The 15,611-nt window shown below is 35.4% G+C and overlaps 1 protein-coding gene across 1 annotated transcript in view; it reads right to left on the bottom strand.

Moving 5' to 3' along the window:
- Positions 1-15,611, bottom strand: part of LOC308665399 (fer-1-like protein 4) — a gene marked incomplete at its 5' end in the record, with an annotated part of 65,784 nt that extends 50,173 nt beyond the window's left edge. Inside the window, 12 exons of the mRNA XM_081323388.1 lie at positions 243-402; positions 1,535-1,619; positions 2,201-2,263; positions 3,360-3,491; positions 5,090-5,150; positions 7,763-7,918; positions 8,970-9,011; positions 9,505-9,596; positions 11,416-11,515; positions 12,130-12,218; positions 12,818-12,873; positions 15,533-15,611. Of these exons, the coding sequence (XP_081179514.1) occupies positions 243-402; positions 1,535-1,619; positions 2,201-2,263; positions 3,360-3,491; positions 5,090-5,150; positions 7,763-7,918; positions 8,970-9,011; positions 9,505-9,596; positions 11,416-11,515; positions 12,130-12,218; positions 12,818-12,873; positions 15,533-15,611 (1,115 nt within the window). The remainder of the gene's footprint in view (positions 1-242; positions 403-1,534; positions 1,620-2,200; positions 2,264-3,359; positions 3,492-5,089; positions 5,151-7,762; positions 7,919-8,969; positions 9,012-9,504; positions 9,597-11,415; positions 11,516-12,129; positions 12,219-12,817; positions 12,874-15,532) is intronic.

The raw sequence follows: 15,611 nt of genomic DNA, 5'->3' as shown, positions 1-15,611 counted from the left end.
GAGGACAGACAACAATTTTAGAGGGAGAAAGAAAGAGGAGACCTGAAATTCGCTGTGTTAGAATGCTCATATCCTTTCTTGTGCTAAACAATAGAATTTATAAATAAAGCAAACTTCCCAAGTTTGTGATTAAGCACTGCACTTCTAGATCTTTTCTTTACCCATAAGAGTCAGAAAACTGTCCTCTTACCACTAACTCCATAAGACAACATTCTATACACCTTTCACCACCACAGACTTACTTTTCAATGTCTTCATTCTGACTGCTGGATAAGGTGGGAAAGGAACCCATTACATCCCCCCGAGCCATGACAGAAATGTTGCACTTTACAAAGCCTTTTATTCCTGCTCTGGTGTCCTTTGGGTCATTAATCACAGCCCACTTCTGGTAGAACCTATGGTCTAAATGCATAAAGAGAAAACAATTGAATCACAATTTCTCTGGATCTAATTTAGATTATTAGGAGTTTGAGTCAGAAGGTTAGATGAGCTCTGCTTTTGTTGATGTACTTTTTTGTGACTGGGTTTATTGTTTATCCTTGACTGCCTCATTGGTTATATGTTGTGCGATTTTATGTTTTTAATCCCTATACACTACCCAGAGCTATTAGTATGGGATGGGTGGCCACATAATTCATATAAATATATAAACAAACCGTAATGCCTACAAATTCTAAATCTAGACTATCAGTGTCTTGAACAAAGGACCCCGAAGAAAACTAAAACTGATCGATTGACATAATACTTAGTGAGCATAGGCCAGTTATTCCTTCCCAGAAATTAGCACAGCTCTTCAGATTGCTTATAAAGAAAGCTATAACACAGAGCACGTAAACTTTTACTGAAAGATTGCCATGAGCATCATATGGCTCCAATCCCAACCTGGCATTGATCTAATATATTGAAAAACTTTAGGAGTACTAATCCCCAATGACACCAGATTTTAGAAGATAAACAATTAGGCAATGTGAAGTATCAAGTGATCAGAATATGGGCAGGGTGTGAAAGGGAAACAAATTAATTGCTAATATATTTTAGTGCAAGCTGTGTAAATTTCACAAACATGATTTGATCAACCTCATATAGCAAAATGTCTTCAACCAGCCCTGAAAATATTGGCCAGATTTAATGACCCAATTCAATTTTTCTCAGCTGAAAATCTTGATCATGGACCTTCTTGAAGTACTGGGAGAACTAATTTTTAATTTTCATTTTTAGACATTGTTGGAAGTGAATAATACTTATCACGAACAAATCCATTTCAAACAGATTGATTAACTTTTGATCAACCCACAATGAAAGGCTAGAACACGTTATGGCAGGGGTGTCAAACTGCCGGCCCCTGGGTCAGATGCATCAAAGCGAAACCGCACCCACCCCATTGCCAGCAATGGCAAAAAAGTCATGATACATCGTGACACGTCACGTGACGTTGCAAGTTTAACAACCCTGCATTATGGACCCAAAGCAGGTAATTCAAAGCAATGGCAAAAGAGAACTAAGAAGCACTTTTAGCAGCCTCATGGTACAGTACCTGGCTGATTGTATACAGTCTCAAGATCTATCTTGAAAGTGCCTATGAGAGTGCCCAGGAAGGGAATCTTCTTTGAATGGAAGACCTGTACATGAATATAAAGGTATTTCTCAGTTCTAAGTCATATGGCAGATAAGCCATATCTGCCACTGAAGCCAACTATTGCCAAGAAAAGCCTAGCATTTGGCTTGAGAATAGGGGGGATACTGAACAGTTGATAACTGGGTTTAAAACAAGTAGCAATCATAGCCCAGTTAAAAGGTATTAATGAAATTGAAACAAATTCCACAAATTAGTTTCTACAAGACAATAAGTCAAAGTTCTTTATCTCAGTAACATCACTTGCCAAGTATTTCTTTTCATAATTGCATGTTTAATTGAATTACGGTAGTTTATAAACTAGAATGTCAAACGTCTGACTAATAATACATTTCTTGTAAGAGAAACGCACAAAGTAAAGATTATACATCTCTAATGGCTGCCTATGTGACAAAATATGACATGATTAGCTCTCATAGATCTGTGACAAAGAATAGCTGCAACTTTAGAAGAATAAATGAGAAACTGTATTTTTACTTTATTGCTCACTTCATGATATGATGTAAGGCCATTGGTCATCTACCCTCATCTTGCTTCTACCCCATAGCTAGTAGCTAGTATACTTACAGAAATCTCTATCAGTCTGTGGAATAGAATATCTCTTGGTTCATGAAAATCAAAAGTAAAATACTGGAAGAAAATGGAAAAAATATAAATATTACATTTCGTGTAAAAATTAAGTTCTACCTTATGCCAAGCATCATATATAATACTATGCAGGATGTTTTCAACAAGAAGCTATGTAAGAAAAGAGCTTCCTTATAGGTCCCAATATTTCTTAATGGAAGATCCTTTTCTATAGGGCTTTAAGATTAATTTACCTATTAACAAAGCCAAACTGCAGATCATCCCAGGGTATAGAATGTGCTTTTAGATGAAACAAGATTCCAACTAATTGTTAGGAAACCTGCCTAAAAGTAAGAATCCTTGGAGACTGGAATCTATTTCTGAAATAGATTAGGTATTCTTGTTTATCAGATGTGTTCAAACAGATCTTCCTTTGCCATTTCTCAGGAATATTTTAAATAGGGTTCCTGAATCAAGCAAGGAGTTGAGTTGAGATTTAATGGTTTAAATCAGCAGTTTTCAGTGGAGTCATATGGCTCTTTGGGGGCGGGGGGGCTGCCTTACGCTACTGCATTTCATGTCTCTAGGAATTTTCTGTGCTACTACATGAATATGTTTGCAGTGAATTGTTTTGTTAGCTACTATGACTTTTCTATATAGTGTATCTATCTATCTATCATCTATTATCTTAGTTATAGTTATATTATCTGATAGATTAATAAACAGTGCATATGGTAAAACACATTTCTTCAACAGGGAGATCAAAGAGGTAAATGAGGGTCAGAAGAGGATGATGAGCAAGAAAAGATTGAGGAGCCCTGGCCTAACAGTCCTTCAAACTTTATAATTCTATATATCGCTCATGTACACAAGATATTTGCCTCGTATACTATGATAAACTATAATTTTATTTATTAATTACTATGTCTTCAAATTGCTTAATAACACAAGTACATCTGACTACAATACATAGAACAACTTGTACATGGTTTTCATGTCAATCTGGTAAGTTTTATAATATGTTATAGAACTGCATCAAAAATGAACTCTAAAGCTAAAACAAGTTTGTGGTAAGCAGTTGGCTATATAACTGTGCTCACATGCATAAGATTGATACATCTGAGAATAGAATTATGTACGCTTGCTTCTAGTTGCATACCTCATTGTAAAAAGGACAGTTGGTGGATTTCTGTGTTGCTGTGTGTCTTTTTTCACCTCCAATTTTCACTACCACAAAAGGGTCAATATTAACTCCAACCAACTTCTGAGCTTCAATTATGTTGATGCCAATCTAGGGAGACAATATATTTCCTAGAATTAGTCTAGATATATCAGTATAAAGTGAGAGGAATTTTTTTTAATTTAAAAAGTTTTACAATACATTTTATCTTTAACAAACAAAAACAAAAAAAGGAAAAAAACCCCTCCCAACCCCCTCCCCTCCCACCCTCTTCCCCGTCCCCAACCCTCCCCAACCCCTCCCTCCCTTTCCCCTCCCCCCCACTTCCCAGAGCAGAGTACAGGGTATGAAAATACAAACAATCATAATCTAACTTACGCAAACAATCCTAAACTATTTAAACTATCGAGCTTTAACTCATATAGATAAACTCCAAACATATATATATATATATCATATCAATGATTATTCAAATACAAAATAATACTTTTCAATCTAATACCCAATAAAAACAATCACAAATAAAACAATTTATATCAATTGTCTAAAGCTATTCTTCTTTCCAAGTAAGCTTTAAATTCATATTATCCTAATATATTATACAACTTAAAATACCATAGATTACTTTCCAAACTTAAATTTTTTTTATATAATATTACCTACTCCAATGTTACCCATAACAATATTACAAATTAGCTTCAATCACAAATAAAACAATTTATATCAGTTTTATAAAACTATTCTTCTATCCAACTAAACTTTAACATACTAAAACCAGGTTTATACAACCTTCCCTTCTCCTAATATATTATACTACTTAAAATACCATACATTACCTTCCAGGCTTAAAATTTTTCATCCAAATAACAAATCATAGCCTACAGAATATCAATAAACACTACTGCAAATCTTCCCAATTAAATTTTTATAATCATCTTAACACTAAAGCAACACAAAATATTACATAATTATATTATAAGGGTGAAAAATATATCCCCAAATATTTAATCCTTCTAGCAATTCCAATTCCCATAATCCTTAAAGTGAGAGGAATTAAATCAACTACTTGTTGATGTGTAAAAATTAATCAATGTTTCCTTTTACTTTCAGATTTGCTGGAATGATTGCTCAATCATTAATGGAAGTTATAAACAAATACATGGTTTTCAAAATCAGGTACGAAATAAGAGTTATAGAGCATTCTTTTGAATGATTTATTGGCAGAGATTCCAAGAGGTCAACTATTCATATGTGTCTGTCAGGCTTTCTGTCCACCTGATTTTAATTCTTCAATGAAAAATGCTATATTCAATAAATAAAACAAAAATACTACTAAGCTCTAGTGTCATCTTTATTGACAAGCATGGCTCTGGATTGCACAAACTTCTTTCATAAAAAACAGCCCTGTGCATTCTTTGGATGTCTGCTTACTTGGCAGAAAAAAAGACAAGATAAACTGGACTAACAAGGGACATCATTGAGGACTACAGGAAGAGCAAGAAGCAACTTCTCAAATTTCCCTTTTGGTAACTGGGTTGTTTATAACCTGCTAGGCCCATCAGAGCAACTATTGTGAAGTAGGGATACTTCTATCCAAGATAGCCATTTTATGTGAATGCCAGAGCTTCCTCTCATAATTTCAAATGCATCCCACTGGTTCAAAATGGCTAGAAATTCAAAAATCACAGTAAAAGTGGCAAATACATCACCTGGAAGTTCTGTGGTCTAGGAGATGCATAGAGATCCCCCTTGGAGAAAACCCTAGAACGGCTAAAATGAAACATCCAACATTAATTACATTATCTTATCTGTCATTTTACTTGAACTGTTATTTTTGTTTTCAAATGCAGAGTGCATTGGAATAAAAAGATAAAAATAATGAATAAATAGCTACATACTCAAATCTATAAATGCAGACATTTCCCCAATATTATAGCTTGTGAAAGTCTATTGAAGAACTAAATTAATGTCATTAATTATGCTCAAAACACAGTTATTAATTTGTTTCAGCAGGATAATGACAGTAAATCAACATTTAATTTTAAACGTAATCAGATGCTTTTACTTTGAAAAAAGATGGTATTTAAATTTAATTTTACATTTCCATTAATATATATAACAGTGCTATTACATTCAAACTACATGATGTGTCAAAACACTGCATTCTAGTAGCTAAAGCCATGAATTTCGTTTTGTTCAAACACAAGCTCATTGAGTAATCTGCCCAGAGCAGATTAATTTTATAGGATTGTTGTAATGGTAAACATGGGGATAATGTATGTTGGTGTAATCCACTAAATAAAAATTGCTTTAGGTGTTCCTGATGTTTTAGTTTCCTGTGTACAATGGTACTTTGGTGCTCAATTGCTTTGAAACTCATCAAAGTTGGTACTCAAAGCATTTTGACGCAAAAGAATTGTTCCAGTAATCATCATTTGGTACTCAACGCACAAGCTAGAATTTGTCAGTGACAGCTGCCTTGTGACTCACTACATTATTCCCTATGGAAAAAATTTACTTGCTATTCATTGTTTTTGGTACTCATCAAGCCTCTTGAAACCAATTAATGGGGAGTACCAAGGTACCACTGTACTGCACTTAGACATATGCACATACTAAATAAAAAAATCCTTATGCTGGAAAGAATGTTGAAAACTGCTTTGAAACTTCAGGGATTTTAGCAACATACAAGTCTAGGTAAGTAAATAAATATATCTACTACCATTTCTGCTTGTGATGATGGCATGATTACTTGTGACTATTTTTCTGAAAACTGAAAAGACAACTTTATACCTGCTCTGCAGCAACAGATTGTCACTACATGTTGTTGTTAACAATTTTCCAAACCTCCCTCCTTAATTTTTTGTTATTATGATTATTATTGTTGAAATTACTAATATTGTGACATGTATGCATAATTGTTCAGATCATTAGCTTAATATCTTAAAATAAAACATTTTTAAAATAAGTTGTGTCAGGTACTGCTAGTTAATGCTAATGCTAATTTACAAATAGAATATTTGTAGCAAATGTTTGAACAATCATAACTTTGGTCAAAGGAAAAAATAAGGAAGCAGTAGACAAACTGTGACCCATTGGGTCATCCTTTCAGGGATATTTCCATTCCTAAACAGAGAAAAAGAATGATTACAGACAGGCAAAGAAGGGAGGATCAGAAATCATTCTGTTTGGCTGATCCACTAAACTGTCTGCCACTTTGCTAAGGAGAGAGGGAACAAGGAGAACCACGGATGGCAAAGAAAATTGCACCTCTACTCCCCATCCCTGTATGTCCCCAAGGGCCCCCCCCCTGGTCTCGGGAGGAAGAAGCCTCACCTGTTGACGGCCAGCACCCCCCAGCCAGGCCTATTTTACAAGGACACATCCAAGTGGCTCCCTCATCCTTTCCTTGCTGCCCATTGCCATTAAGGGATTTCACCTTGGTTCCAAAGCAGTCTATTGTCACTTGCCTGCCAGGTCTTGCTATTGGTTGGTTGGGTGCAGGAGGCCAGAGGTAGGTAGGAAAGAGGGTAGGTTTCTGGGAAGAGCAGGCAGAAGGTGTAGTGGTGGTGAAGCAGCCACAACCTCCCAAAATTTCATTCCCATGGAACCCATGGGTCCCAGCATTTTGTAAGTTACTCCATTTAAGTTATTTTGGTTCAATAATTGTTGTCATACACCTTCCAATTTTGCCCAATTGAAGGTTAGGAACACAAGAGTTTTAGTATTGCACAGATATAAATGCTAATAATAAACCCAAATGATGCACACATGCTATTTTGGAAAGGAATGTTTGGCTAAGTATTAGCCTTCCCCTTTCTGGTACCCTCTAGCCACCTTTGAGCTAAACATGCTAGTTGTCTTCCAGAGCTTTCCTCCAGCCCTAAGGGAAGCAGAATTGTCTAACCACATACTTGCATTGGTATCATTGCTGATGAGTCTACTGCCACAATAATGAGGCCAAGGAGCAGGGCTCTCCTGACAGAGTAATGTGGGAGAAGCTATGAAAACCAAGTGTTGGTTTCCCTTGTCTTTGTTTACCCACCCACCCCCATGACATCCTCTGGTAGGCAATCACCTACCAAGCACTTTCTTTAATGTGCAATGTCTGGAGAGAAGTCAACTTTTAACAGATGGCAGTAAAGCACTGTAGAACGGTATATAAGTCTAAATGTTATTGCTACTGCTATATGTACCATCTCTTGAACTCCTGGATGGAAGATGGAATAAGAAATAAAGAAATCTTTGCACCACAGTTAGAGCAGCTTTAGGATTCTTGATATTGCAATTTAATATATCTGGAATATATTAATATATCAGGTTGAAGTCTGTTTTCTTCTGAGAAGAAATTGAAGCACTACCTACTCATGGTTGAAAAATACCTCTTTACAGAGCTGAAGACAATCCCAGAGAACTCCATATCAGATACATCGTAGTAATCGTCTTCCTCATCATCCATCTCCAGACCTTTGACAAGTGTCCTGCCCAGCATTGCAGCCTTCCTATCCAGGTCAGCAGCTCGTTTTGCATCAGCCACCCTATAGCCCACACCAGAAGTTAAGAATTACAAGGCTGGCATGCTGATCACAATTCTTTTATCTTCAGAGAATATGTGTACAATTTGAGATGAAGAACATTACATACCGTTCTCCTTTACTCCCTTGTTACTGTATTTTTATTAGTGTTATTTCTACTACTACTACTGGTTTAATCTTTATAAGATGAATCACTTACTTAGGAAAACAGCACATTTAATTCTTTACTAAGTAATAATAATGCACATAATTGTCTCTGAAACTTTGATTTCAGTGAACTAGATTAAATTATAAAGACCCGAAAGGAGGTGAGCAAGACATGAGTGACATCCCAGTCCAGGAAAGGGTGCAATTGATGCACAACCCAAAGTTGTGCTAAGGCTGTCCTAGCCATGGCTGCCACAGGAATTGCAAGTCTTCCAAATTGGCCATTAGTTCTGTTTGAGTTTGTACCAGCTCATGAAGAACTAAAGATAGACAGCCCCCAGTACCAGAGGACCTTAATATCCAAAGCCACTCAATCTTGCTAAGGTTGAAGCCTATTGCTCAATCAGGGTTGGAGATATAAAGCTGGGTATCACACTTACCATTAAATGACCTCACTCAGTTGCTTTATATGGAAACCCTCCACCATTACCGCCCCACACTATCCTGTATTTTGTAAACCATAAGCACTACTGAGTTGATCACTGAGATTTATTTGAAATATGAGTACAAAGCAGACTAATATTACATGAATGCAGTACTACAATTTGAGAGGCAGTTTGATATACCATTTAAGGCACCAGATGAGAAACAGAAGACCATGAATTCTAGTCTCACCTTAACCACAAAGCTAGCTGTATGACCTTGGGCCAGTTAATTTGCACTCAACATATCATTTCCAAAAAGCTTGCTAAGGAGGCAAAAGTGATTCAAAAGCACAAAAAGTGGGTGGGGGAACACAACTTGAAATATTGTAGCATCACATGGATTGTATACACTTCCATACATTTATTGCAGCAGCAATATACAGTATCAGACTAGTAGCATCTATGGAGAATATGCTACTTACTCTAAATCTTCAAATCCTGGGTTGCGAATTATAATCTCAGAACTGTAATAAAGGAAAATAAAACATGAGTAGTGCAAAGCAAACAAATGTTGGCTGTTGAAATTCATTACTAATATAACTTTTTTAATTAAAAAAACACCTTTCCCCTACAAATCATCCAGTTTGGAAATTAAAGTTCTATATAGTAGTCAGCTGTCATTGTACATCTCCCAGTTCACTCAGTCTAGTTTAAAACACATCCAAGATTGACCTGAGATTTTGGCTATTTGCAAATACACCTGGATCCATCTTGAAAGCTATGTGGCAATTGTTATCATTAGTTGGATTCGCCAGTAACAAGTCTATCTTATTTTTTATTTGTCACACTTACCTTATTAGACTGTGGGACTATATCTTAATTTCAGCAGTGTTCTATGACTTTCTGATTAGAAAGCTATTTAGGTGCGGGATAGATTTTTTTAGTTTAAAAAATAATACTATTATCATTTAGAATATTAAAAATGAATATATTGTGTCTTAGTACAGATTCCAGTACCTGTCTTTCATCTGATAGACAAAATCTTCCTCAACCCATGTCCCTGCAGCACCATCCGGAGGTTGATATCTCAAATCCAATTCAATATATATCTACAGAAGAAAAGTAAAACTTAAGACTAAACTGGTATAACTCCCAAATATTTGGAGGATTTTTTTTGTTCAAAAAGTGTAAGCTGCTTTTTGTACAAAAAGCTTAGGTCACTCTTTCCTCCTTTCATCTTGAAAAAACCAAACCAAAACAAGGACATTTCCCTACAAAAAAGACCCACTCTTAGCTACTGCCCAGCTACCGGTTTGCATGCATTTGTCTAATAATTTGCAAAAGCTGTCTCCTGCTTGCTAGTTAGCTAAGGGAATCGTTGAGTGGTAAAACTGAGTTCTGAAACAATTACAGAATATTTCATTATTTAGCCACCTGACTTTGTAACCTAATCAATACAATATCACCAAGATTATCTGTGAATTTCTTTAAGTTCTTCTAAGCCCATGCTTGTGTCCTGTAGCTACCTTTGCATTTTGTTGCCCTGTTTTTCAATTGTGTTTGATTTTTCCCAAGTTCCAATAATTCTTGTCTTGATATTATATGTTCAAAACATTAAACTTTAAACTTTACTATGAACGCTTCTGATGAATAATTTAGGTTTATTTAATCTTGTATGAATTATGTGTTCTTTTTTGCAGTCCAAAATATTATCATTGTCTCCAATACCCACAATTTAAAGACATTTATTTTTCTTCACTCAACTTCACTTCAAATTCTTTTCTGCTTGCTGACATAATCGTTATTTGTTTGTTTGTTTTAATATTGTACAGCAGACCGGATTTCAACACCCTTCTTTCAACCAAGTAATTACTCAAAACTTTCACACCCTCAGCCATCAAAGTAATATAATTAGCACATCTGAGATGCATTTTTTATTTCTTTTAATCCAGTGTTCCACATGATATCTTTTCCATTTAAGATAAATAGGATGGTAATATAAACTTTGGCACATGCCTTTCTCAATTCTGAACCATTTAATTACACCATATCTCATTCTAATTCCAACTCCCTTTAATTGTTAACCTCACTTTGTTTCCATTATTCATTTAGACTCTGCCTCAAAAGTTTCATGATTGTATAATATCAGCATGTACGAAAAATATGTTAACTATTACCCCACGCTGGAAGTTTTAGGAACCGACTTTGTCAATTAGCATGGGGAAGTCTAAAAGAATGATGCAGGCCTGGGAATGGCTGGTGACCTAAGGATATTTCTGCTGTCTTGTTAACCAATTAGCTCTGAATTTTTAGTCTGATTTAGTTTTACTTGTAAGTTTTAACTTTTTTAGCTCTGTTTTATTGTTTTATTTATTTATTTATTTATTTATTTATTTATTGTTTGCTTGTTTGTTTGTTTGTTCAATTTCTATAATCACCCTACTCAGCCAAGTGACTCTGGATGGCTTACAATTCTAAAACATTCTTCAACAATTCAACAGAACAACTCCTGGGAACTTCAGTGATTGTCAGAAGGCTTCCAGGTTTAATCAAAGTTGTTGGCCACCACATGTCAGGTCCTTTGTGCTTTAAGATCCTTTTTATCTTCTAGTCCAGGTAGATTCTGCCTGGCCAGACTTCAACATGGAGAGAGGAGTGCCCACAAGACAGAAAAAATATGTTGAAAAATGTATTTCATTCAACCTGAAGCCTGGGGAGGGAGGGAGGGAGGGAGGGGAGGTTTTCCAAGGGTGGCCAGGAACTGGAGTTGGCGATGAATTATTGTGTGATGACTGCGGATACGTTCAGCAACAGAAAGTTACTGAAATATTTCTGTGGTAGTGTGCTGTGTGTTAAAAGGCCGGTTTGAGATGCTTGTGTCATATCACTGTGCATTTTAAATGTTATAATATTAATCAAATTAGTTACCCCAGTAATGCTATGGTTTTTGTCAACAAGAGCCTCTCTGATGTTTAGTCGTCCAGACATTACCAGCTGCTGAAGGCTGATGACTAAGGTGCCAAGTAATCTACAAAAATGAAACCAAGATAAAAGGCAAAAAAGCTTAACAGACAGAATTGTAAGCATATAATGGTGTTCCGGTAGATTCAGTTACATAAAAATAAATCATAAGCTGCTTGTTGTGCACTTAGATAAATTAAGAAAGCTGCCCTTGCGTTTCAGAGAGGAATTATGTGCTGTGAATATATCAGACAAGAGACCATGAAGGTATTTCTCTCCCATCTTTCTCTTTTGATCTGGTTTGTACCAAGCAAATCTTATTATGGGGTAGCAAGATATGTAAACACAGATTATGTTGAAATAGTAATTGGATAACGCCATAGTCCTTTTCTTTCTCTTTTTATACATAACAAATCCTTAAAAGCATAACTTTTTATATCACGCACTGAAAAAGGTCATCTGGAAGAAGAAAAGTTAAGCATAAAAACATTAAATGGGAGAAACTCAAGCAGTTGGTTATTTTACAATTACTTGACTGATCTCTTGAAGATACAACAGGGAAAAGTGTATCTACTAAAAAATGGGATATAATTTTGGTATAGCATGAATGAATGATTCAGGTTCAAGTGACTGTAAAGGGATACATAGCAGAAAGATTTTCCCAGTGAGTTAGGAACCTACCTGTTACTGAATACTTTACTGCAGTTGTAAACTTTAACTATCAACATTTCTTCCATAATGAATTTTCCATAATGTGGCCAGCGAAAGAGCTAAAACATGAAATAATGCCAAAATTAATACCCAAGGTTTCTGAAAAATCCCTTTTCCATCTGTTCATGTCCAATCTCAACAGATGACAGAAAATGTGGGAGTTTATGTCATGATACAATTCATTTATCTTTCTAATTACAAAATTTTGAGGCAATCTCACATTGGATTGTGGATATTTAGGTTTTCCAGATGCTGATGGAACTCCCATCAACCCCCACCATCATCATGCTGCCAAGAGTTTTTGAAAATTCAACAGCAAGTTGCAAGATCATAAGCTGTATTCACCCATAATGAGACATAGTTTGTAGTATCTGGTGTACTTCAGATTCACTGAAGCTACAGCATGGTCTTTGAACTATACTGACTTACAATAATTGAGAAATTATGCAATAACATAGTTTAACAAACTCTTTTTCAACAGTTTTTGATTTTTCAGTTAATAATACAACCCTGCTTTCACCAGATTGCAGTACTTCTTACTCTGGAGAAACCTGGGCAGTGTAATGCAAAGATACTCTTCACACACACACACACACACACTAACGAACTTACTATGATTCAAAATTAAGTCTTACTGTTGAGTGTGATACTTCCTTACCTCTCCAAAGATTGCTTCCTGGCCACAGCGTATCTTCTTTGTTTTCTGGGTAAATCCTTGGAGGGGAGGAATACAAACTTTGTCAAACATATGAAACACTGGGTATGAATTTTCTTTGAAGGAGCGTACCATATATCCTTAAAAGAAAGCCATATTCAAAAATCTGGATTTTTTAAAATAGCCAGATGTTATCCAATGGGACTCAAATGCAATTTGGAGATTGCACAGTGCAGTGTGCTGTCTTTAGTAGCTATCCAGGTCCTCATGTTCAATCATTGCAGGAAGGGATATATAGAATCTATCAGAATAATATATATGTTCTACCATCCTTTAAGCTCTCAGAGCAGAGAAATACACATGCCCTCATGTATGGATTTTACATAATTTCTACTACCACTCCATGGCAACTAGTTATCTGAAGATTGTAGTATTTTTTTCTTTCATTCCATTGCCTTTGTTTATAGACTCCAAAATAATATGTATGCCTTTTCTCTTTTATCCCCTAACAGCAGCGTGAGAGAGATTCATTTGAGCAGTGGAGAATCATCTACAGATGTATTGCAAACATTGTGGATGAAGAGCATTTGAAAGTGAATTTTCCCAACATAAACGTAGCTCTCATTTACCCAGTCTGGTGCCTCCAATTTGTTAAAGTGTGGCTCTCAAACAAAATATTCAGAATTTTAGAATTATAATCCCAATACACTTGAAGGAATTCAAGTTTGGGGAAATTAAACTATTATACCACATTGCAGAATATAGAACGTGCCTCTGTGCAATATCTGCTATGTTCAAAATACACATACAGAAATCAACAAAAGTCTCATGTTTTCCAATTCATTATCTTAGGAACTTAAGAGGAAAAAACAAAATGGGGAGAGAAATGATGCACTGAGAGATGAGATAAGTGAGTGTATCCTTGGGCTGCATAACTATTCAAGATGAAGTATGCTTAAGGTCACATTCTAAAACAAGTAATGGCTGGTCAAGACAACATATACATTAAGTTCACTTTACAATATTTATATTACATAAAGTATAGCTAATATTATTTTTCAGTTGGATATTTAATAATGTACTCTCAATTTATATTAAACCAGTTGTTTTGGTAATAGCTTTTGCATGTTTCTTGAGTTTTCATGCAATCTGACACCTCAAAATGCATAGTTCTACAGTAGGAACAACATGCATGTATATTTGGATTCTGAGAGGTTTTATAGGTTACAGAAACAGAACAAACAATCATGGAGACAATTGCCATTCCACACCAGTCACTTACAGCATTTTCTAGATCAGTGTTTCTAAACCTTTACAATTCTGGCCTCAACTGTCAGAATTAATCAGTCAGCATGGATGAATGGGGGACTCTGGGAGTTGAAGTCCATATATACTAAAGCTGCTAAAATTGAGAATATTTACTCAATATTTACTCTAGTAAATATGGCAGTGCAGTGGAAAATAAAAAAGAACACCAGAACATTATCAGTTACTGACTCACCATCAATGGAGGATTAAATGAAAAAGGAGGAAATAACTACTGACAAAATGGCTATTAGACATTTCCATTGAAAAGTAAATGGCTTGTGTAGTATATAATCCAGAGTGGCAAAATATTGATCAGAACCTGGGGTGAAAATATGAAATATCTAAATAGGTTAAAGAAACCTTTTAAGATTATTGTACCTTATATATTTATATTTATTTTTTCTACAGAATTAGTCTTGTAGGAAACACCTATTTACATTAAATTCAGAATTCCAATACTGTTTTGAAAATGGTTTATTCTTCTCTCTCCAGTGTCAAATACTGCCAGTTTAAGTTCTTAGGAGTAGAATTCTATACAAATCTATTCAGAAATAAAATTGATTTTAACTGAACCTACTCCCACACAAATGATTGTGCCCACTCTTAATATATATTCCATGTTCTGGAGTTTGCTTCCATATTTTCTGGAAGCAGAGCTTCAGATGGATGTGAAATTTAAGATAAAGTTCCAAATTTCAGGTAGATACATGATAGATATTGAAAGAGATAGATTATATACAGTATATATTGACTAAACAAAGGAACTTAGGAGAGAAGGTTCTGTTCCTTAAAGATCAAAATCTATAGAATCAACCAAAATGACAGAAATGTGTGTGAAGGTTTTCAAGTTCTCCTATAAAGTTTATCCAGGAATTGATTTTAGATTTCCCCCCCTTAATTATCTGTGATTCTTCTTCATTTAAATTGAATTTTTCTTTGGCATTTCCTTTTACTAATGCTTCCTCCCTCCAATCATGTTGAATATATAGCGTGCCTTTTATAGGATGGTATTCTGACAAAGTGTATTCTAACAGTAATTTTTAAACTTTAAATTTTAATAAATGTTCCTCTTTAAACAACTGTAAGACCTCATTGTTATTGTTGATTTAAGCAGCTACTCCTGAATATGTTCTGCTTGTGGCAGTACAAACATAATTTTGTGCATATTCCTAAAAGGAAAGACAAATGTTCACATAAAGAATAACTGGCAGGTTTGTGTATTTTTCCATGTTGTATAACAAGTCCCACAAACTCTGCATCATTAGGAAACAATTATATTACAGAGCTATATTCTAGCTTTCTCTAGGACATAATCTTAAGCCATTGTATTATGTCTTCACTCTTCCCAAAAAACCCCTGTGCATCTCCTTCCACCCACCCCAGGCTTCCCCCACTCCCTCTCCTCCGCACCTCGAAAGCTGATGTGCACCTGCCTCTCCCCAGTCCCTGGCAGCTGGGAGACCCTCTTGATGCTGACACTCAGAGCCAT

The sequence above is a fragment of the Vipera berus genome (assembly GCF_964194415.1).
Source record: "Vipera berus genome assembly, chromosome: 3".
Lineage (NCBI taxonomy): Eukaryota > Metazoa > Chordata > Lepidosauria > Squamata > Viperidae > Vipera > Vipera berus.
The sequence above is the reverse complement of the archived record's forward strand: the minus strand, read 5'-3'. Positions and strand labels throughout refer to the sequence as shown.